General features: G+C 44.7%; 1 protein-coding gene across 2 annotated transcripts in view; it reads right to left on the bottom strand.

Moving 5' to 3' along the window:
- Positions 1-899: 899 nt before the first annotated feature.
- The window catches only part of LOC137429827 (protein FAM219A), a 36534-nt gene continuing 13262 nt past the window's right edge, over positions 900-24171 (bottom strand). Inside the window, exons 3-6 of one of the 2 annotated variants that reach the window (XM_068120115.2) lie at positions 20717-20801; positions 18513-18593; positions 18295-18349; positions 900-3092 (exon numbers count right to left, since the gene is read on the bottom strand). In XM_068120115.2, the coding sequence (XP_067976216.1) occupies positions 2931-3092; positions 18295-18349; positions 18513-18593; positions 20717-20801 (383 nt within the window). In that variant the 3' untranslated portion in view covers positions 900-2930. Of the gene's footprint in view, positions 3096-18294; positions 18350-18512; positions 18594-20716; positions 20802-24171 lie in introns of both variants that reach the window. The other variant, XM_068120114.2, reaches the window with a different exon arrangement.

Here is a 24171-nt window from a genome sequence, read left to right as displayed (position 1 = left end):
TCTAAGTGCTTTAAGTGTGGAGAGAAAAGCAAGGTCGTGATAAAAAAAGATGGCGTTGATGGTACTTAGAGTGCTCTGGGAAGTAATAGACTATGAGCCAATGGGGTTGGTTGGCATCAGTTAGAGGGAGCAAGAAGGCAAATTGTGATTTTTTAGCAAGTCTAGTATCCCTAGAGATGGAAAATGTGTGATAGCAGTGTGTAGCTCATTGCCTTCTCTGTTATATCACCCCATATACAACCGTAACCCCAAGGTCGACAACTACCAGATTTTCACCCAAAATGCATAGTGTCTGTCAGTTTATGGTGCATAAAGAATGTTTACAAGTATTTTCACCAAAGCTTTCAATCTTGTTGGCAAGGATATTCAATTTCACATAAAAGGGAATAAAGGTATACATCAGTGATAAATTTAATTGCCACAATGAACTTTCAAATGTGATAGAAACAATATATCACTTTGAGATAACTTCGTTCTCTTGAATTATTTTCCAGAAACAATGCTGTGAAAGAAGAAGAAGAAGAAGATATAAATCTCCATCCAAACAAACAAAAAGCATGCATTGAAGAAGCAGACATCAGACTCCTCACCATAATGAGACCGAAGAGAAACATAAAGAGATGTCATTACAATAGACAGACAACAGACATCAGACTGAGAAGAAACCCTCCTCAAACAAAGATATGAGGCCATTTGGTACAACATTGCCATGGTGCACTCCTGGGTTAATTTTTGCTCCAACTTTAAATATCAATCTCATCGATGGTGTAATTAAAGTCTAAATAACCCAATCTCAACTTGTGATCTTGTACAGCAAAAACACGAAGCAAATTTGAAAAAGGAAAAACCGATCTGTCGACATAATATACTTAACAAAAACAATTCATCCAATCACGTAGTAATGGTCCACTGTATTTATTGGTGGCCGAGTGGGGATTGGTTGTACATTTGATTTCGAGCATAACGTGCCGTGAAGGTTACATTCTCCGATTTTGCACTCATTGTTGAAGTCACAATTTATTCATTCTCAACAATCCCATCATCATGTTGATCACAAAATAGCAGTGATAGATCACGACAATGTTCATTAAAAAGCACAACTTACGATTGGCATCACTTTCAGGAACTTAGACATTAGTCAACAACCTCGCAATTGTCAAAACCAAACACCACGTGATCCAAGCTTCCCAGGTAAAGTGGTAAGATGCAATAGACTGGTTTAACCAGCATGCAGCTCTCCCCATATAATTAACCTTTCAATTATTTCCAAGTCGGCAAATACACGATTAAAAATTCACCCTCCCCTCCTCCCCAAACCCCCCCCCCAAAAAAATCGAGTAAAAAAACAAAACCAAAATAAAAAAACAGTGAACATTGGAGGGGAAAGAGGATGGGAGGGAATAAATAAAAAAGACAAGTAAAGTGCTTTTCATAACTTCATTTCAAATACCATGAGAAGCGGAAAGACATTGAGAGCGAGAAAATGATAAAAGCAGACAGACACATGCAAATGGTGTCTCGGTGAAGGCAATAGGTTATTTGCCAGGCCACCAACCTGCAAATGAGAAATCGCCGTCAAATCAACACAAAAACATGGCACGAGTACCGACTGCCATGTGCAAGCACATGAAATTATGGGAAGCAATCCCAGTTTGACTTGGACCACATTATATCACGGTGCAGGGCGCACTGCCGCGATGTAATCAGCATCTGGGTGGGGAGCTTGTAGCCAAATACACCACTTGGACATGTATTTAAAAGCTCTAGACATTTTCACACACTGTATTTACTGTATATTAAACCACAACAAAAACAAACCCAATTTCCATGTGCACAATTGCTTGTGAGCCGACCTTAAAAGACAACAAATAATTTGTGACATCAACGAACCACTTCCTCTTTGCTCTTTCTTCGTAGCTGGGCAGAGCGGACGATGGCACAACAAATGAGAAGAATACGACTGACATACTAATACATTGTATGGAAATGTTGTTCATGACCTTTAACACTTGAAAAGCTACAAATTCCCATGTCAGTAATAATGCCATCTGTCAAGAATGAAATTGGGGAGAGTTTTTTAAATATAATGTCGTGAAATCAAAGGAATGTGCAATTTTTGTTCCCCGAGCCAATGTGGAGGCCAGCCACTCATTGGGCACGGTGCTGTCACGTGCTATCAGCTGAGTGCACCAACCAAACAGGTGAGAATTTAGAAGTTTTGATTAAAATGGTAAAATATTTTTTAAAGTGGGGAAGATACAGAACATACGAGTGAGAACTGGCATTTGAATAATGCCAAAAATCAAAATCAAAACTGGCATTTGTTGACAGATGGATGTTTTGCCATAACATTTCATACAAATAACAAATAAATAAAAGTGTCAAACCTACTTGACTTGCAATAAATAAATGAATAGAAATAAAATACTTCTAAAAGTGATTGCAAGCCATTTTTGTTTTTAACCGGTCTCTCAACGATCATCATAAAATTATCTACATATTCAAACAGCAGTGCAAAAGAACAAAAAACAAGAAAGCTTTCTCTTCAAACTGGAGCTAGACTTACCTATGGATATTAAATGTGGAGGTGCAGGGAAGGGGGAGGGCATGGGAGAGGCACGTTAAAATATATGACAAAGGATCAACAGGCATTACAAGCCAAAGTATCTACAGGGCCAAGTAATCTCCAACAATCATGAGAACAGGCCATCAAGTCCAGGAATCAACAGCATTCTTTCTGTGTCGTGAAAAAGGAACGAACAGGTCGTGTACCATCTCGTTCATGGAAACAATAAAATGCAGAAATATAATAGGAAGAATGAGTGGGCCCAATGGCATCCCAAATAGAAAATGCAAGTGAATCGTGGATGGGATACCAGACCGAGTGCAGTGGTAGGAGAAGGGAGTGGAGGAAACCAGTGAGAAAACCGTTACTGCACAGCACAGGTGGTAGAAGGGGAGGCAAGTTGGCAGCAGATACAGGTCGGATTCATGGGCTTGGGGGGAATGAGATCGAGATCTTCGTCATCAGGAACTTCGTCCAGCCGGTAGCCATCCTTCAGCAGCTGTCTATTCAAATCCTGATTGATTTGCTGCTTGGTGGCAGAATAAAGGGAGCGAAGGGGTGATGCAAAATAGAAGGTAACAACACTTATTGCTTCCAATCGTAGAACTATAGCATCAAGTACTTAATGCGACGCATTTAATAAGATGCAAGACACTGAATTTTTGTCCAGGTATTTACCTTAATTTCTTGTATTTTACAGTGTAAAACAGGGGAGGTACTTTAAACGTTCACTCTGAACGACAACATACCCCATTGTGCAGCGTCCTCTGGTGGCATCATGTCTGAATGCAGCTACCAAGTCGAGAACCATTCAATGAATGATCCAACTACTGATCAACACATTATAAAAGTGTAGTCTTTATAATCTCTGGCATGATGGACGAAACATGCTGCCTGTATCTGCTGCCAACTTGCCTCCCCTTCTACCACCTGTGCTGTGCAGTAACGGTTTTCTCACTGGTTTCCTCCACTCCCTTCTCCTACCACTGCACTCGGTCTGGTATCCCATCCACGATTCACTTGCATTTTCTATTTGGGATGCCACCCCGCTCTGCTCACCAAACTCTCCTCTTTTGGTATCCATGGAACTCTCCACGCATGGCTGGCGGACTTCCTCTCTAGTCGTAGTCAACGTGTGGCCCTGAATGGGTTTCTCTCATCTCCTCTTCCTGTTCAGGCTGGAGTTCCCCAAGGCAGTGTTCTGGGCCCTGTGCTTTTTCTGGTCTTCATGAATGATCTCTCTGACTCTCTTGAAAATCCTCTCTATCTCTTTGCTGACGACTCTACTCTCTGTCGCTCCATTCTTCATCCCTCAGATCGGCAGTCTGCAGCCTCCTCACTCTCTGCAGACCTTGACAAAATCACAGACTGGGCAAACAAGTGGAACATGTCTTTCAATCCTGACAAATCTCACACTCTTACGATGTCTCTCCGAAAAGACCGACTGGACAACCCTCCCATCCACTTTCTGAATAATCCTCTCCAAGAAGTTCTGTCACTCAAGCTTTTGGGTCTCACTATCTGCCATGATCTTTCCTGGGAAAACCACATTTCAAATCTGGCCTCCAAAGCCAGTCACCGACTGGGCATCCTCCATCGTGCGAAGTCCTTCCTTGGCACACCTGAGCTCCTCACCACATACAAGGCTTTCATCCGCAGCTCAATGGAATACTGCTCTCCCCTCTGGGCTGGTGCTCCTGCCTCACACCTAGCTTGCCTTCACGCTGTTGAAACCAAAGCATTCAGAATCATTGGAATCTCCCGCGATGAAGCTAACTCCAAGGGCCTCTCACTCACTCACCGCAGGCAGGTTGGTGGTCTTTCCGTCTTCTACCGACTCCTCTCTGGCCTTGCCCCCCTAGCTCTCTCTGGGCTCTGTCCCGCAAATATTCCTATAGGTCGCACAAGATCTGCCTGCAACCCTCTTATGGTTAAACTGCCAAAATCAAGACTCTCTGCTCACCTTCACACTCCTTCATTCCTCTTTTCTCCCACCTCTGGAACAAACTCCCTCACTCTCTTCAATCCCACTCCACCCTCCAAGTCTTTAAAACAGCTGTTCACCACCATCTCTTATCTTCCCCCATCCAAAACCTTGATCTTTTCTACCCCTGCTAATTTCACCCCAATTCCAATTTTTTGAAATACCAACTTCTGTCCAGGAAGTCCTTGGTGTCCTTGTGTTTTATACTTCTCCCTCCCCCCCCCCCTCCATTCCCATGCCTCCTCCCCCCCCCAGGCCCTCTCCCTTCCACACATCTCCCTGCGCTCGGATGTTGTGTTTGTGTGCTTCCCCTTCTCTCCCCATCTTGTCTCCCGCTCCCTCTTTTTGGGTATTTTGTTTGTCTGGTTGATTTGTTTGTGAAGTAAATGTTAGCTCTTTCACGAGCCTCGATTCAGTATACAAAAAAAACAAAAAAACAAAAACATTTCCTGCTCGTAACGATCTCACTGGTTGACTTAACAATAACAATAATAATAACAAAAAAACAATGATAGATTAAAACTGCAGTGAAAATGCCAATGTGAACAAGATTATCATTCCGAGGAAGTGCACGTGTGTCCAATACAGGAGATAGGGAGCGACGTAACAGAAGATGGAGGAGAATGATGCAGACATACAGTAAAGATCACGTGTCCTAAAAATCTGCTGTGCTGCTCTTGCATTTCCTCTCTACCTATTTCACCCTGTCATTTACTCGCAGCAGGGAAAATGGCCTATAAAATGCATGTTGTATTTACTCGAGGTCATCTTCCATCTGTTTCGAAATCAGCCAACATCACTGCACTACATCAAAAAGGTACAAAGACTGATCCCCTCAACTACAACGCAACAACAACAACAGGCATTTTAAGGCCATTTTCTCTGAAAGAGCAGGGGATAGCCTTGCGGGCCCCATGACAATCTTCTCCATTTTGCCCTATTTTCTGCATCTCCCCTTGTTAACCCCCTTGCCCGCATTTCTTCTTCCACCACCTTTAACCAAGTCTTTCTCGGTCTTCCCCGTCCTCTACTTCCTTCTACATTCATTTCCATCACTCTTCTCAACCAGTCACTTTCATCCTTCCTCAACACATGACCAAACCCATCTCAACCTGTTTTTCTTCACAGCATCCATCACAGGCTCTATTCCCATCATCTTTCGCAATTCATCATTTGTCTTCCTCTCTCCCAACAATATTCCGCCCATCCCTGGCCCATTCACATTTCTATCCTTTCCAACCTTAGTTTCTGCTCTACATTCGTTACCCATGTCTCGCTCCGATAAATCATAACACGTCTCACACATGCAGCATACACCTTTCCCTTCAGCTTCAACGACACTCCCCATCCTCGTCAGCACGCCACTCAGTTCCCGAAACTTCTTCCATGCACATCTCACTCTAGCAACCGTTGCAGAGTCTGATCCACCTTCTCCATTCAGCATGTCTCCGAGGTAACAAAATGTTTTCACATCTTCCAGCTTCACGCCATCTCCAAGATCCAACTCAACATTCCCTCCATTTGCAGCTCCCTCTGTGCACACCTTACACTTGAATGTAGCTGCCACACTGGTTAATGACCCTCTCAGACGACTACATTTTTGATGAACCCACTCAGCGCACATTGCACATTGAATGGAGTTCACTCCGACACTCTTCCTGCACACAGCCACTTCCGAGTTCTTTCCACCTCACCACATGCTTTACCATTTGCCATCACCTTCGTTTTTCCGATATTCACCTTCAGACCTTTTGTCTCCATACATTCCTTCCACTTGTTCATCTCCTCCTTCAGTCCATCCATACACTCCGCAATCAACACCAGATCATCTGAATACAACAACTCCCACGGTAAACCCTCCTTTACATTCTGAGCCAGCACCTCCACCACAGCTACAAATAGTAGTGGACTTAGTACCGACCCTTGACGCACTCCCACCTTCACCTCAAACTCACCACTGTTCCCGTCCTTCATCCTTACAGCTCTGCGCGCTCTCTCGTACATTGCCATCACTACTCTCATCAACCATTCCTCCACTGCTACCTTCCTCAATACCCATGTCACTACTTCGCATGGAACACTATCAAAAATGCTTTCTCCAGATCAGAGCTATACTGTATACATAATTTTATTGAGGGGGTTGGGGGGGAGAGTTGAGAGGCCCCTCCGTTTTTGGTAGCTCAACAGTCAGACCCAAGACACAACTTCTTCCGCTTCTCCATTTACTTCTCCTGCAACTGCCTTACAATAAAAAGTGCGTCTGTCGTTCCTCTTCCTGGCATAAATCCAAAACGCATTTCGTCGATCTTCACTTTCTTCCTTATCCTCCTCTCCAACACCCTTTCTAATACCTTCATTCCATCCTCAAATAACTGTATCGCTCGATACGAGCCACAATCCAGAGGGTCACCTTTCCCCTTGTATATAGGGACAAGGGTACTCAGTTCCCAATCCACTGGAATGCGGCCTTCTTTCACCACCAGATTACAGATGTCTGTCATTCTCTTCACACCCCAACTTTCCACTGCCTTCAACATATCTCCCACAACACCCGTTGGCCCTCCCGCTTTCCTACTCTGCATTGCTTTTATCGCTTCCTCAACTTCCTTTTCAGTTATCTTCTCTGGCGGTCCTAAAACTGGGTTACTCTCCATGTTGCCATCCCATTCATTCTCTGCATTCAACAGCATTTCCATATATCTCTTACATCTTCCTTTTTTTTTTTTTGCATACAAGATCGAGGCTCGTGTAAGAGCTAACATCCATCACAAAAAAAAACAAAAAAAAACGGACACACAAAACATACAATAAAGGGAGCGGGAGACAAGATGGGGAGAGAGAGGGAAGCACACAAGTACGACAGCAGAGAACAGGGACAACGGAAGATCTGTGGGAGGGAGTGGGCTTGGGAGGAGGAAGCATGGGAAGGCGGGGTTAAGGTATAAAACACATGGACACTGCCAGAACTTCCAGGAAAGAAAGAATTCGGGATTTGCAAAAAAAAAACAAAGTGGATCTAAGGTGAATTAACGGGGGTAGAAGAGATCAAGATTTTGGATGGGGGAAGACAAGAGATGGTGGTGAACAGCTCTTTTAAAGACCTGGAGGGAGGCGTGGGATTGAAGAGAGTGAGGGAGTTTGTTCCAGAGGCCCGAGTAAAGAGTAATGAAGGAGTGAAGGTGAGCAGAGAGTCTCGATTTTGGCAATTTCACCAGAAGAGGGTTATTGGCAGATCTTGTGCGACGTGTAGGAATATTTGGGGGACACAGCACAAATAGAGCTGGGGGGGCTAGGCGAGATAGGAGTCGGTAGAAGACAGAAAGACCACCTACCTGCGTGCGGTGAGTGGGTGAAAGGCCCTCGGATTTAGCTTCATCGCGGGATATTCCAATGATTCTGAAAGCTTTGGTTTCAACAGCGTGAAGACGAACTAGGTGTGAGGCAGGAGCACCGGCTCAGAGGGGAGAACAGTATTCCATTGAGCTGCGGATGAAAGCCTTGTATGTGGTGAGGAGCTCAGGTGTGCCAAGGAAGGACTTCACACGACGGGGGATGCCCAGTCGGCGACTGGCTTTGGAGGGAATTAAATGAATTAAGGCGACTGGCTTTAATTCCATCTGGGTCCACAACGATTTGTCCCACTTCATCCTTCAAGCAACTCACCCCCATCACATCTCAACTCTCTTTCGTCATCTGCTTTTCAATCCTGAATATCGCTCTCTGACCCTCTTCCCGAAACAAAGCGTTCTCCGAACATTTTGCTATGTGCCTCCTGCGCCTTTGCTACCTCTTTCTTTGCAGCATTCTTGACTGCCTCATAACTTTCATGCTATGCCTTTTCTTCCCCCATACCCTCTGCCTTCTGCCACTCCTTGAACTTCTTCCTCTTCTCGTCAATCCTCTTTCCAACATCATCATCCCACCAACATGTTTCCGAGTGCCTCGGTGGTCCTTTTGTCCGTCCACATACCTCACCAAACGGCTCCCAACAGACTATCTTTCATGACATCCAACCACTTTCAAGCTCAACCACATCATCCTCCACCATACTCAGCCTCTCTTTTAATGCCTCCCTCACTGTCACCTCTTTCAACCTCCACACCTTCATTCTCGGTTGGTACTTCACCCGCCGAGCTCTCCTCGCACCTTTCACCCTAATGTCACAGACAACCAAATGGTGCTGTGAAACAGCCTCCTCCTCCGGGATCACCTTTGTGTCCTGGAGGTACCCCCTATCTCGCCTACGCACCATGAGGTAGTCAACGGTTGTCGTCGACCCACCTGGCGTGTATGTAACAAGCTTATTATCCTCTTTCTGGAACTGAGTATTACAAATCAACAAACCAACTCCATCAGCAAACTACAAAATCCTTTCACCTTCTCCATTCCTCACACCACATCCATAACCCCCATGAACTCTCTCAAAACCGTCTACATTGGATACTCCTTCCCACATGTCCATTTAGGTCTCCTCCGACCACAACAACTTCCTCATCTTTCACGTTTTCCATCAGCTTCTCTATTGCACACCAGAACTTGTCCTTCTCTTCATTGCTCCGACCGCCCTGCGGAGCATTAGAGCTTTCCAATCGTCATTTTCACCATCAACCTTTCACTCACTCTAGTCACTCACCACACTGTCTACAAACTCCTCAGAAAACAGGACACCAACACGGGCACCTTCCGGGCACCCTTGCACACAAACTTGTATTTCTGTCCCTGCCTACCCTTCACCATTCTCACACCACTTCCCTTGCATCTCGTCTCCTGCACACAACATACAGACTTGGCATTTAATATGGAATTTTTTTTTTGTGGGGGTGAACTTACTTTTCAAGATGTCTTAGAACCAAAAGTTCATTGGAATTATGTTGAAATTATTCTAGATTTTGTTAATGTGACCTTTAAAAGAAACAAAAACCACATTTGACATTTCGAAACAAATAAATTGATCCTTGAAAGTGATGTAAACTGATATCGAACTCAATTCATGGACAGTACTGTGTTAAACTTCTGTACGTTTTCCAGAAGTATCTCTATTTTGCACATTAGCCAATTTTTTTTTAAACAAAAACAAAAGTTAAATTAGGACTGGGATTACGGACAGTAAAATTACAGTTCAGTACTTCGTGTAACCCCGACGAGCATTCAGGAGAGCACGTACATGTTGAGTCATGCTGTTCACGAGATTTGCCAAGGTTTGGACAGGAATCGCTTGCCATGCAGTGACAATAGCCTGCTGCAATTCAAGCACAGAGGTCGGCTGCTGGTCCAAGTGGTCGATTTGACGCGTTAATTTTGCCCACAAGTTCTCTATCGGATTCATATCCGGGGACATGGCAGGCCACTCCATATGCTCTACACCACGGTCAGCAAGAAAGTGTTGGATCATGCGAGCACGATGAGGCCGTGCATTGTCATTTTGGAAGACAAGTTTCCTCGAAAGGCTGCACGAGCAAATGGAAGCAATGTTTCTTCCAGAATGGCCCTGTACTTGAACTGGTTCAGGTTTCCATTCAGAACAACCAGGTCAGTTTTGCCCCCTGCATGAAAAGCAGCCCAAACGGTCACCCCACCACCTCCAGCTTGGACTCTTGGCACTATACAATCTTTGTTGTAGGCTTCATGCACTTGTCTGCGCACTCGGACGTGGCCATCTTGACGATAGACCAGAAATCTAGACTCGTCACTGAAGATCACGTGATTCCAGTGTCCTGGCTGCCATTGACGGTGCTCTCTGGCCCACTGCAATCGGCGCTGGCGGTGTTGTCTGGTCAGGCGTGGCTTTCTCAGGGGACGCCTGGCACGATAGCCTGCTTGAACCAGTCATTGGTTGACTAGCCTTCTGGATACAGGCACATTTGTCAGTTGCTGCCACTCAGCCCTAAGCCGATTAGCTGACTTGATACGGCCATTGCGGACTAACCGGTGCAGCTAGCGATCATCCCTCATTGTGGTTCTGCGGGGACGTCCTGGCCTCGGTATTGGAGTAGGGACACCCCTCTGAGCATTTCATTTCAGGATCTTTGACACCTGACCTTGAGTGATGCCATACTGCCGAGCAATAGCACGCTGTTTCATGCCGTAATTTCGTAAAGCCACCACTCCATGACAAACAGCATTGTCGAGTTGACGGACCATCTCCAGAGGAAGCGGCATTAACTTTTGGAGACGTGCAGCAGTTGTTTTCCACAAATACAGAACACAACAACCCTTGTATACCCGACTGTGAAGCCAATCATCAAATGCACCTGTCCGTACATTTTGCCACACCACCTGTGATATAATCCTGTTGTTGACTTCTTGCTGCGACAATCAGTGACATGGTTCTTTTAACAAATAAATCACCAAAGTGTAAAAGAAACTCACCAGATTGATATACTGAGTTAAGAAAGTAAACCCAAGTCAAGAAAAAAAAATATTCCATATTAAATGCCAAGTCTGTATGTCCACTTTTCTTCTGACCAATACTTCCACCACTTCTCCTGATCTCCCTGTCATTGTCCCTACATTCCATAGGGTTAGGGTTCAACTCAACCCCTCAACTACAGGCCTATATTAGCTTACTTCCAATCATCAGCAAGGTCATGGAATCCTTCATCACAGTCGATATGAAATCCATCCTTTTTCTCCAACAATCTCATCTCTGATCAACAATTTGGTTTCAAACCATGTCATGCTGACATGCTGCTTCTGCTCACCCAACAATGGATGGAGGCCATCAATGTCAGACATGAGAGCAGGGCCGTCTATCCGGACATATCTCATGCTTTCGATACAGTCTGGCATCCTTCATGCCTTACTCTCTAAACTCTCTGCCTATGGAATTAAAGGCCAACTCCACTCTTGGATTTCTGACTTCTTCCCATCTCATAGCCAACATGTGGCTCTCAACGGAACCCTTTCTTCTGCTTTCCATATAAAGGCTGGACTGCCCCCCAAGGCAGTGTTCTTGGCCCCATCCTATTCCTCAACTTTATCTCTTTGCTGTGTTACGGATTCGTCACTTCCGTTGGTGGTTCTCATCCACTGTAAACATTTTTGGTTCCAAGTACTATTATTGTTATCGTTTAAGTGAAATCGAGATCACTGTTTTCAAAAGGTAAAAAAAGTTAATGTTTTTAAAAGAAACCGGAAACCGGATGAAGAAGAGGAAGAAGAAGAGGAAGAAGAGGAAAAGAAGGCTGAGCGAGTGAGGTGGACAAGGAGCCGAGCTGCTTTGAGGTTTTGAGCAAACGCTGGCGAACGAGTGTCACGAGTGAACTTTGGGGTTTCCTGGGAAAGGGATTCCTGCGACAGAGTTGTTATCGCTGTGACAGATAAACCTGCGTGACAGGTTTTGCGGTTGATTCCGAAGAGAATCATTGGAATGCCGTTACGTCTCGAGAACGGACCGTTGGCCATTTTACCTCGCGCCTGATTTCAGATCGCTCCAGGCTTTTCACCTCGCTTCAACCATTTCACCGCATCCAGACGTAACCTGGTGTGTGTGTAACGTGGATTTTGAGTGGGAATTTGCGGTTCGCCGTTTGTGAGCCGTTGAACGTGCATACCCGAAGGTATGATTTCCCAGTCGCCTCTTGAGGATACCTTTGCCTATCTTTGGCAGTGTGACTGTCAACCGAACGGGATTCTGGTCTCGATACGACATCGTTCTGACGATCACTGAAGCGTGGATCGACTTTGGCTTGATGCCGGGATAGAGACATTGGGAATGTTATTTTCGCTCACTTGGAGCACAGTGAGTTATATTGTACGAAGCTGATGGTACCATCATAGGAATGATATACGAGGTGTGTTCAAAAAGTATCCGACCTTTGTTCATAAAAAATACTCGTATCCAGATACAACAAAACTTACACTAATCTCCTTCAAAGTAGTCCCCTTGGGCTGCCACACACTTCTCCCAACGGTTCTGCCACTGTCGGAAGCAGCGCTGGAACGCCTCTTTTGGGATGGCGCGCAGCTGGTCCGTCGCATTCCGCATGATGTCTTCTCTGGACTGAAATCTGGTCCCTTTCAGGGGCATTTTCAGCTTGGAGAAAAGCCAGAAGTCACACGGAGCCATGTCGGGAGAGTCGGGAGCCTGACGAAGCACAGGTGTGTTGTGTTTGGCCAAGAAACTCTGTATCAAATGTGAAGAATGGGCAGGTGCGTTATCGTGATGGAGCTGCCAATTGCCAGCTGCCCACAGGTCCGGCCGTTTGCGTCGCACGGCATCACGAAGGCGACGCAGAACCTCTTGGTAATACTCCTTGGTGATGGTTGTGCCGTGTGGTGCATACTCGTGATGAACCACGCCACTGGAGTCGAAGAAGACGGTCAGCAAGACTTTGACATTGCTGCAGACCTGCCTTGCTTTTTTTGGCCTCGGGGATGTTGGATGCTTCCATTGTGATGACTGCAACTTGGTTTCTGGGTCATACCCATAAACCCAGGACTCATCGCCAGTGATCACTGTGTTGAGGAAGCTGGGATCGCTGTTCACAGTCTCCAGCATGTCCTGTGCGATCTCCAAACGGAGTTGCTTCTGCTCAATCGTTAGCAGCTTTGGTACGAACTTCGCTGAGATTCTCCTGAAGCCCAACTCATCCTTCATAATGGAATGAACGGATCCAATGCTGACGCCCACCTCGTCTGCAAGTTCTCTGATCGTGATTCGACGATCCTGCATCACCAGGGTCCTCAATTGGTCAATGACGATCTCATTTTGGGATGTTGAGGGCCTACCCGAACGTGCTTCACTCTCCACTGATGTGCGGCCATCTTTGAAGCGGTTGTACCACTCCTTTATCTGTGTGGTGCTCATTGCTTCGTCCCCGAAGGCCTGTTGAATCTTGCGGATCGTTCCCACTTGGGAATCGCCAAGCTTTACACAAAATTTGATGCAGTAGCGTTGTTCAAGTTTTTCCATCATTTTGTCAAAAACGAAAATCCGACGGCGCTCACTTACACTTCCTCACTCATCGGCAGTCTGCCGTCGAATGACAGCTTCTGCAGGTGGGAAAAAATTCACGCGTGCGCATTAGGATCGCCTACATACGTGCACCAATCAACGCCTCCCTAGCTTCATTTGTTTACGCACGACAAATTAAGGTCGCATACTTTTTGAACACACCTCGTATATTGGTTGTACAATTGATTAATATTATTATTGTGCTGTTATTCTTGTGCGACCTTAATACAATACTTGTTTGTTGGTACAATTGGTGTGGTTTCACCATTGATCTTTGACACAGAATAACACATCTTTCTGCCGTGACTCCTCTCGGGGCTCGGAGGTACACCGTGACCGGGGTTTGGGGAGGAGCACGTAACAGCTGATGACTCCACTCTCTGCCATGACATCCCTCTTCCTTATTTCTGACAGTCAGCAGTCTCTTCCCTCTACTCAGACCTTGATAAAATCACAAACTCATCAAACACCTGGAACATTTCTTTCAATCCTGATACATAAATCTTTTTCCTTCTTTTCTTTTTCTTCTGCTTCTTCTTCCTCATCTCTCTTACTCACTCTCAATCTAAGGACCAGTCCCCAAACCCTCCCATATACTTTCTTAACCCTTTGAGTACGGGATTTTTTTTTTTTGATAAAAATACCCCCGGTGCGGGATTAATTTGGCATTTTGGTACGGGAATGCAACCACGTACTGACGATCTATTTATAGGTATAGTCGATGACGTGCAGTAACATCATCCGTACACAAAACTTTTTCGCGGGTTGCGGCACTGGACGCCATCCGTACTCAAAGGGTTAACAACCGTCTTGAAGAGGTTCAGTCACTCAAACTCTTCGGTCTCACTTTCAGCCATGATCTCTCTTGGGCAAGCCACATTTCAAAGTTGACCTGTAAAGCCAGACGCCGACTGGGCATTCCCGTCGTGCCAAGTCCTTCCTTGGCACACACGAGCTCCTATGCATCAACAAGGCTTTCATCTGCAGCTTGGAGTCCTATTCTCACCTCTTGGCTAGCTCTCCTGCCTCATCTTACTCAGATTGACACCGCGGAAACCAAGGCTTGCAAGATCATTGGAATCTCTCAAGATGAAGCTGAGTCTATGGGACTATTACTCCACCATCGCCAACAAATCGCTGGTCTCTGTCTTCTTCCACCTCATTTCTGGTCTTGCACCCTCTGCCTTAACCATGCTCTGTTCCCTCCCTCCTCCCCCCCCCCCCAACCCCCCATCTCCAGGCATCTGCTGGATGCACGCGGTCTGCCAGCAACCCCTTCCTGGTGAATCTGCCTAAATCCAGAACCACTGCTCACCTCCACTAATTTATTCCTTTGTTTTCCTGGCTGTGGAACTACCCTCCACAATCTCCCCGATCAAATTCTTCCCTCGTGTCTTCAAGACAGCGGTTCACCACCATCTCTGGTCTTCCCTCATCCAAAGCCATGATATTTTCTACACCTGTCAAACCACCCCCACCACTCTCAAAGTTTTGCTCATGTATCCATCTTGTCCACCCCTTGCATTTCCCCCTACCCCTCATCGTTACCTGCATCCCTTGTTTGTCAGTCTCCATTTACCTTCTCCTTACCGCTCTGCTGTTGGCGTTTCCCCTTTCTCCTGCTGCTCCCTTTGTTATGTTGTGTTCTGATCTGTTCTGTCTGTGTAGATGTAGTAATAATAATAATGCATTTATTTTATATAGCGCTTTTCAGGAAGCCCAAAGACGCTTTGACAGAGTGCAAAACATAATGCATGTAGACCATATATACAGACTCGGCATTTATTATGGAATTTTTTTTTTGTGGGGGTGAACTTACTTTTCAAGATGTCTTAGAACCAAAAGTTCATTGGAATTATGTTGAAATTATTCTAGATTTTGTTAATGTGACCTATAAAAGAAACAAAAACCACATTTGACATTTCGAAACAAATAAATTGATCCTTGAAAGTGATGTAAACTGATATCGAACTCAATTCATGGACAGTACTGTGTTAAACTTCTGTACGTTGTCCAGAAGTATCTCTTTATTTTGCACATTAGCCAAATTTTTTTAATAACAAAAACAAAAGTTAAATTACGACTGGGATTACGGACAGTAAAATTACAGTTCAGTACTTCGTGTAACCCCCCACGAGCATTCAGGAGAGCACGTACACGTTGAGGCATGCTGTTCATGAGATTTGCCAAGGTTTGGACAGGAATCGCTTGCCATGCAGTGACAATAGCCTGCTGCAATTAACGCACAGAGGTTGGCTGCTGGCCCAAGTGGTCGATTTGACGTGTTAATTCTGCCCACAAGTTCTCTATCGGATTCATATCCGGGGACATGGCAGGCCACTCCATATGCTCGACACCACGGTCAGCAAAAAAGTGTTGGATCACGCGAGCACGATGAGGCCGTGCATTGTCATCTTGGAAGACAAAGTTTCCTCGAAAGGCTGCACGAGAAAATGGAAGCAATGTTTCTTCCAGAATGGCCCTGTGCTTGAACTGGTTCAGGTTTCCATTCAGAACAACCAGGTCAGTTTTGCCCCTGCATGAAAAGCAGCCAAAACGGTCACCCCACCACCTCCAGCTTGGACTCTTGGCACTATACAATCTTTGTTGTAGGCTTCATGCACTTGTCTGCGCACTCGGACGCGGCCATCTTGACGATAGACCAGAAATCTAGACTCGTCACTGAAGATCACGTGATTCCAGTGTCCTGGCTGCCGTTGACGGTGCTCTCTGGCCCACTGCAATCGGCGCTGGCGGTGTTGTCTGATCAGGCGTGGCTTTCTCAGGGGACGCCTGGCACAATAGCCTGCTTGAACCAGTCATTGGTTGACTAGCCTTCTGGATACAGGCACATTTGTCAGTTGCTGCCACTCAGCCCTAAGCCGATTAGCTGACTTGGTACGGCCATTGCGGACTAACCGGTGCAGCTGGCGATCATCCCTCCTTGTGGTTCTGCGGGGACATCCTGGCCTCGGTATTGGCCAATTCCTTGGGATACCCCTCTGGAGTAGGGATACCCCTCTGAGCATTTTGTTTCAGGATCTTTGACACCTGACCTTGAGTGATGCCATACTGCCGAGCAATAGCACGCTGTTTCATGCCGTAATTTCGTAAAGCCACCACTCCATGACAAACAGCATTGTCGAGTTGACGGACCATCTCCAGAGGAAGCGGCAATAACTTTTGGAGACGTGCAGCAGTTGTTTTCCACTAATACAGAACGCAACAACCCTTGTATACCCGACTGTGAAGCCAATCATCAAATGCACCTGTCCGTACATTTTGCCACGCCACCTGTGATATAATCCTGTTGTTGACCTCTTGCTGCGACAGACAATCAGTGACATGATTCTTTTAACAAATAAATCACCAAAGTGTAAAAGAAACTCACTGGATTGATATACTGAGTTAAGAAAGTAAACCCAAGTCAAGAAAAAAAATATATTCCATATTAAATGCCGAGTCTGTATATATTTTTAAAGCTTCATGGTATAGCTATCTATATATATAAAAAAGAAAGTTTTTGTTTGTTTGTTTGTCTGCACGCGCTAATCTCCTGAACGGTGAAAGATAGGAGGAAACCTCTGAAACAAAAAAATGTCGGGACGGGCCCCAGGAAGGTTATAGGCTAGGTGGTGAGGCCAGTCGAGGCCGCTTCGGCTGGGCTGGGCCCATTTCGCAATTAAAAGCTGAGCTGAATTATAGTAGTCAATCTTCTACGGCCACGAGTAAAAGCTGAATTATAATAGTAAATTAATTCAAAAAGAACTAAAAATGTCGGGACGGGCCCTGGAAAGGTTATAGGCTAGGCGACGAGGCCGGTCGATGCTGCCTCGGCCGGGCTGGGCCCATTTCACAATTAAAAGCTTAGCTGAATTATAGTAGTCAATCTTCTACGGCCGCGAGTAAAAGCTGAATTATTATAGTAGTAAATTCATTCAAAAAGAACCCGGGCAACGCTGGGTGCTTTCGGCTAGTTCACAATAAAAAAAATAGGTTCATCCAACAGGGTGCGATGTATAATTTTTGTAATTTCGAAAATTCGTTTTTCGTTTTCCTCCAAAGACCTTGTTCCTTGCCAAAACATGAGGCTTTAATCTTTCATTCAACGTTGTTTAATCGCCAAGAGACAAAAATAACACTTCGACAGCTGCGATTTACACCCTGGTGAAATGCAATGGCAGTATAAACCTTCGTCATAAACACTCTCAAGGGGATCGTGCCTCCGACCCCCATGAAGGGACCCTCTGGGAGTCACAGAGTACACAGGCCCAGTGAGGTCCAGATTGGCGACAAATTGGAGTTACTCCGTATCCATTTTTAATAATGGATTATCATAGAAGAACCACCTTTAGAGGCCATTTTTCCCTGCAGAGCGGGGGTTGGCCTATTTTGGGCACCGTGGTCCTCTTGTTGAAGCAATGTTTTATGGCCGGATGCCCTTCCTGCCGCCAACCCTGTTAGCCGCCTCTTGCAACACGCAGGGAATTACCAGTGAACTGGTACTCAATTTGCTGACCTCAGAAGGATGACAGGCTGAGTCAACCCCCCTGGTGTTAATTCAGCAATCAACCGGGATTCAAACCCAGGATCCTAGGATCCCAAGCCGGCACCCTAACCACTAAGCCAACACCAGGCTTACTAATAATGGATTATTATATACCCAATAAATGGAACTTTACTGGCTAGCAGCGGTACTGGCTAGCAGCGAGCAGGTAAATACATAATGTTCAATTCTATTTTAGTTGCAAAAAATAATCAAGGATGTTTTAGCAATGGAAAAGTTACCTCTGCTGAAGAGTACCCCGACGAAGAATATCGAGACAATCCTAACTCGTCCTCACTGGGAAGAAGGAAAACATGAATAAGAGAGGGGTAAAAAAAACAAAAAAAACAAGTCAACACATAGAAAATAGGGATGCAGTTCAAAATTAAAATAGACACCAACAACAGGAAGACACACAGAGGACATGATGCTGAGCAGGACGTTGTTTAAAACATCAGACCTGTCAGAGTCGATAGTGACGAGAGGCTTCTCATCTGAACTCTGCTCCAGGGAGGCATACCCCTTGTTTGGAACCACCAACCTTTATAAGGAAGAAGAGTAAGAGAATGAAGAAAAGGTGCCGCTAGACCAAGACGAAATGTCAATCTTAAAATCTTCTTACATGGACTAGTATAATCATCTCTTATAATCCACTAGTAAAACCTACTCTTTGTGAAAACTTAATGTCCACAAAGAACCAGGGCTTGTAGATGGGTACCCCCGGATTAACATCCCTCCAAGGGGCGGTGCACACACTGGTGCCTCATCCTGCATGCAAAACACCAGGATGGCAGTTTATAGCCGGGTCGAAATTTGAACTCAGGCGAGACGGTGCAGATGCCATGCCACTTACCTCTCTAGGCTCTCGTACTAACCTTGGACTCCATGTAGGCAGCTTCAGTGTTATCCTCCTCAATCATAAATGCTGCTAATTAGCTAAGAAAACCTTTTTCGTTTTTTGATTCAAGCACTGCATTCATCATTAAAAGTTGCCAAATGAGGGAAACGTTAATTGCCGATAAACCTTTGATGAGAACTCTGTTCATCACAGAAACTATGCTACAAAACTACTTTCCAATTTGCAGATGTTAACAGTGTCCAATCTAATATATACACGTCAGGAACAACTCATTTGTTTTCCCCCCACAGCAGTAAACATACTCTTATCAACTTTTAGTTGATTATCCAATACACGAGGCAGGTTGCCATTGTTTTTCCTAGAATTAGTCAATGAAGGAGTTTGGATTCTGGCCAGTGTGTCAGCACACAATAGTCCACTCTTGCGAAAGAGAGCGAGGGATCTTTAATGTCCACTAGCGAATGCCAACAGATTGGGCACCCAGCTAAAAGTCCCTCCAAAGGACAGCGCAGGCATTGATGCAATAAACACCATGTCTGAGAAACACCAGGGTGACAGTTATAGTCTGGTCAGGAATCAAAACCAGACTAGATGCCTCAAAGCTGACCGACTAAGTTACCTCTGAGATTTCCTGCCAGTCCAAACATACAATGTTACAATGTTTTCCCTTTGAAGAGCAAGAACAGCTGAAAACAACAGCATGGGTCAATAAAAATGTTTATTTTTTTTATGAATAAAAAATAATGAAAGTACTAAAATGAAAGTACTCCATATCATGTCCTGGTACATAATAACAAAAAAACAATGTGTTGGTATGGGTAGGCAGGTTTGATAAAAAAATGCAAAAGATTAAAAACAGCTGATAAGGGAAAGGATTCACACCGATACGGGACACAGAGGGACAGGATAAAAAAAACAAAATCTTTTAAAAGGAAAGGAATTTCAGATGGTTGTTTAGGAAAGGCTAATGATATTTCAAAGTAAGGCCAGTGTCATACATAACATGTTGGTCGATCAAATACGTTTTTCATTTTGAGAACCTGCTTGTGGAAGGAATTCTTTTTACTTGTTTAGCAATGTCAAAATGATTATATAAAAAAGGGGCAATACCCCTGGGTGCTCACCTGGTAGAATAAAGCGGTATACTACACTGACCTAAGGTAATTTAAATCAATTTCAGTGGTTGCTAGGAGACAGGGCAGCATGTACAATCGTACTAACGTAATCATAAGACTTTAAACAAACCAAAAAAAATTGGGGAGGGGGGGGGGCGTGGGGGTGGGGGGTGTGGCAACCACCCCTCCCCCATAGATGCCCTTAGACCCCGATGGTTTTATGCAGTGTACAAATATTGGTACATCATGGGTGATGAAGGTTGTGGTCAAGTTTCATCGAAATTGTGTGTGTGTGTCGTTTGAGAAGAAAGCAAATACCTATTTGAGGGGGGGGGGGGGCAACCCCCTCCTAAACCTCGTAAGTTTGGTCACAATCCCATCAGCAGTTTCGGAAAAGAAGTTGCAAGTGTTTACGGACTGATGCCGCTCCATCCTATAAGCTCCCCGGAACTACGTTTCAGGTGAGATAAAAACACAATTTGCCAATGTGACCGATTCGAGCTTAGGTAACCTCCTCAAAAGAACATCTCGGCTAATGTTGCCATTTCCCAAGTATGCTCTGACATGGGACGTCTTTTTCAAAGTTAACTTTTGACGATGACGAATCAAAGTCAGTAATGTTTCTTCTGCAGTCTCAAATTACTTGAATTTTTAAAATTGCATCAATACCAAGTGATGCGTGACGAGTACCTTGTTCGGGCAAGCACCGCAGCTTTCTTGGGCTGCTGATTCACAGGACTGCCCTCTCCCCTCCGTGCAAGGTCACGCTGCTTCTCTAGAAACACAAGAAGTACAAGACAAGAAGAGGAGGACAAGGGGAGGCAAGAATATACGATAACGCAGGGGCAGAAATGTGGCAAGACGGTATCCAATGAACTTCAATTCCAAAATAATCAGTGGGGTCACACAGCTTTAAAGGAACACTTAATGCCAATTCCAAAGTTCCAGAAACAACCAGAGGTGAAGGCCACAAGTATTTTAGCAAAATTCATTTTGGGATGGAAAAACGTTTGGTAGATAACGATCTGCCTTATAGTTATAACAAGGTTATTTTCAGCACGTGGCTTGAACCGTGACAAAGGGACAACATGAAGGTAAGCGGTACCCAAATAGCCACCATTCAGTGATACCGTGCCCATTCGAGCCTCTCAATGCGGTTTGCAAGAGTCTACAGGAAATTAAATAAAAACATTTCACATAATTATGCCCAATATCATGTTGGACCACCTCTGGCAGCAACACTATGACATTGCTTCCACGAGTTCGCAAGTAACCATCATTACCTTCACTACCAAAGGCAGATGGATGGAGGTTATGTTTTCACCCCTGTATTTCTGTCAGTTTGTATATGGCTGTCTGTCTGTCTGTCTGTCTGCTGTGAGCAGGATAACTCAAAAAGTTATTGATGGATTCTGGCCAAACTGGGCAGAAAGTTTGGGTGTGTGACAAGAACGAATCGATTCAATTTTGGTGAAGATCTGGATGGGATTATTTTTTAATTTTTCAAGTGATTCTTCACCATTGAGATATTGCACCAAAAACAATATATAGCATGATATATCAAACGTTTTGGACGAATGACGGAACTTGGTGGATGAGTTGGGTAGGTGACAAGAACAAGCCGATTAGATTTTGGTTCGGGTTCAGAGGCAGATTCGGCCTATCAGTGGATACAAAAGGTAAACTGTTCAGCCTGGTGGAGGTATGCGCTCTACTTAGTGCCGTTCTAGTTGATACAGTAGAGTACCGTTTTGAAAAACAGTAGTCAAAATGAATAGCACTTGTGGCAGCAATTCTATGTTAATTTATTATTTTTGAACACTGTACAATTAAAATATAGAATTTTTGGCGTTAAAAAAAAAACATCTAAATCTGTAGAGCAATTCCATATAAATTAAATTAAAGTCCCTTTCATTGCCAGTTAAGGTTATCTGACCACCACTCTGGACAAATGGTGACCACAGATTGAACCATACTTGTAAGGTGAAATGAACAATAATAATGTTTTGTAAATGTATTTGAGGTGATACTACAGTGGTATGTGATGCAAGCATGACCTGAACACGATGGGACGAAAGTAGTGAAACGGGTGGGGACATTATTGCATTGGCTGCCATTTCTCCAGAAAGGCTATGCAGGTGTGTATAAATATAATGGTAGCCGGCCCTAGGTGCTGGTGCGACGATGCAACATTTCTCAAAGATTGGGACCAATGATGCCTGGGTAAAATGGTGCCTGGGTTAAATGTGTGGTTCATATCAGTGCTGAAACATTTCATTGTTATGTGGATGCATGAGCAGCACAAAGGCATTAACTTGGGAGGCTATTCTCTTTTTAGACAATCAGGAAGCAATCTCAAATATAAATACGAGTTCTCTTACAAAGGAACTTCAATGCAGCAGGTGGCCATTCGGGCCCATCAAGCCTGTGCTATGGTTGCTTGCCCATGCTCTATCCTTTTTAAATGACAATTGTCAATCCCACAAACACAAACAAACAAAAAAAAAATGCATTCCCCACATATTTATGAGGAGTATAGATTTAATTATACTAAAACACTGAGAATTGGCATATTTTAGAATGATCTGTACAACTTCTGGGAATTTGATTTATTTTTGCTGACATCAGGTTTTCAATTTGTTGTTGTTGTTGTTGTTGTTGTTGTGTTGCTCCAGTAAGTTCTGGTTGAACAGACCAGCGGCACGGGGATAGCCGATCGATCTCACAGGAGCGACCCAGAGATCCCTCACATCAAAGATGTTGTGCTCTTGCCTATGTGAATCCAGCACCACACAGTCTTCCACTGTATGTTTTATTGTGTACTAGGGCATGCCCGTACTATATCTATATCTAAAATTATATCCCCCCCCTCTATTTACATGAAATGGTTTGGTCCAAAGCGAACGGCTTGCGAGTACGGTGACAATCCCCCCCCTCTATTTACATGAAATGGTTTGGTCCAAAGCGAACGGCTTGCGGAGTTTGGTAAAGAAATCGCCATAGCATGCACAAACGCGCAGGAAAGCGAAAGAATCGCAAATTAGTTTTAATTAGTTTTAAAACATCGTTTAACGCCAACATAGCGGCAACATAGTTTGCCAACGTGAAATAAATGAATACGCTCTCAAATGTGCCGTCCGAGGCAGAGTCTGTTCGCCACGTTCGGCACACGTGATAGCTCGCTGCTCTCTGATTGGTTGAATCGTTTTTTGGACATAGCTCCGTAACTACTTGTCCGATTAATTTCAAACCTTGAAAAGGCACATCCTCGGGTCCCCAGCAATATACCTGGCAAGTTTCAAGTATATCGGACCCGTGGTTGTCGAGAAACAGCGGTCACAGACAAACAAACACACACACAGACACACACACACACACACAGAGATTACTGGAATTATAGATAGATGGAGCAGCCTGGCAGTGGTTGCAGGTGTCAGTGGGGTCGTCGAGTCTATGTTTGCAGTGTAAAAGTTGTAGGTGGCGTCCACAGCGAAGGTGTGATAGGTGAACACGATCATACCTAGGGAGTAATTTCTCCGTGTCATCCATGGGTGTGGGTTTTGTGACCAATATACTGAACTATATGGTAGATTGTGTGTGCCGTCCCAAGAATACCTAAATCCCCAGCTATAGTTGAGCCACTCCCCATCCACGAAATGAACCATATAGTCAGCATCTTTTGTAGCCTCGCCTATCCAACATTTTATTCTGTCCAGCCCATCATAGCCGGCATTTCATCAATCTTCACCTCGAGCTCATTTGCACACCAATCTCCTCCCTCAGTTCATTCATTCTCCTTCTGTATACCTTCTTCACTCCCACAATCCTCCTGACCCAGTTGTTGTCGCAAAACTGCAGCCTCTGTTAGTGGCACTGACAGAGAGACAATGTCTCCAGACCATAAAGGGAGGCCGGCATTACACAAGACATCAGAACCTTTCCTTTCCATGGCCTTGAAATCTTACTGTCTGTCATTACTCCCTCCACCTGCCTCCACACATTCGTACCCACCGGAATTCTCCTCCACACCTTTGCCTCTGACTTACCATCCCTGGTCAATATCCCACCCAGATACACAAACCCATTTCCTTGTCTGATCTCCTTCCTCTCTAACTTGATACCGTATTCATTTATTTTCGCTGCTG

The sequence above is a fragment of the Myxine glutinosa genome, chromosome 6, assembly GCF_964187855.1.
Source record: "Myxine glutinosa chromosome 6, kmMyxGlut1.1, whole genome shotgun sequence".
In the NCBI taxonomy this organism is placed as follows: domain Eukaryota; kingdom Metazoa; phylum Chordata; class Myxini; order Myxiniformes; family Myxinidae; genus Myxine; species Myxine glutinosa.
This window is presented reverse-complemented; position numbering and strand designations above follow the sequence as displayed.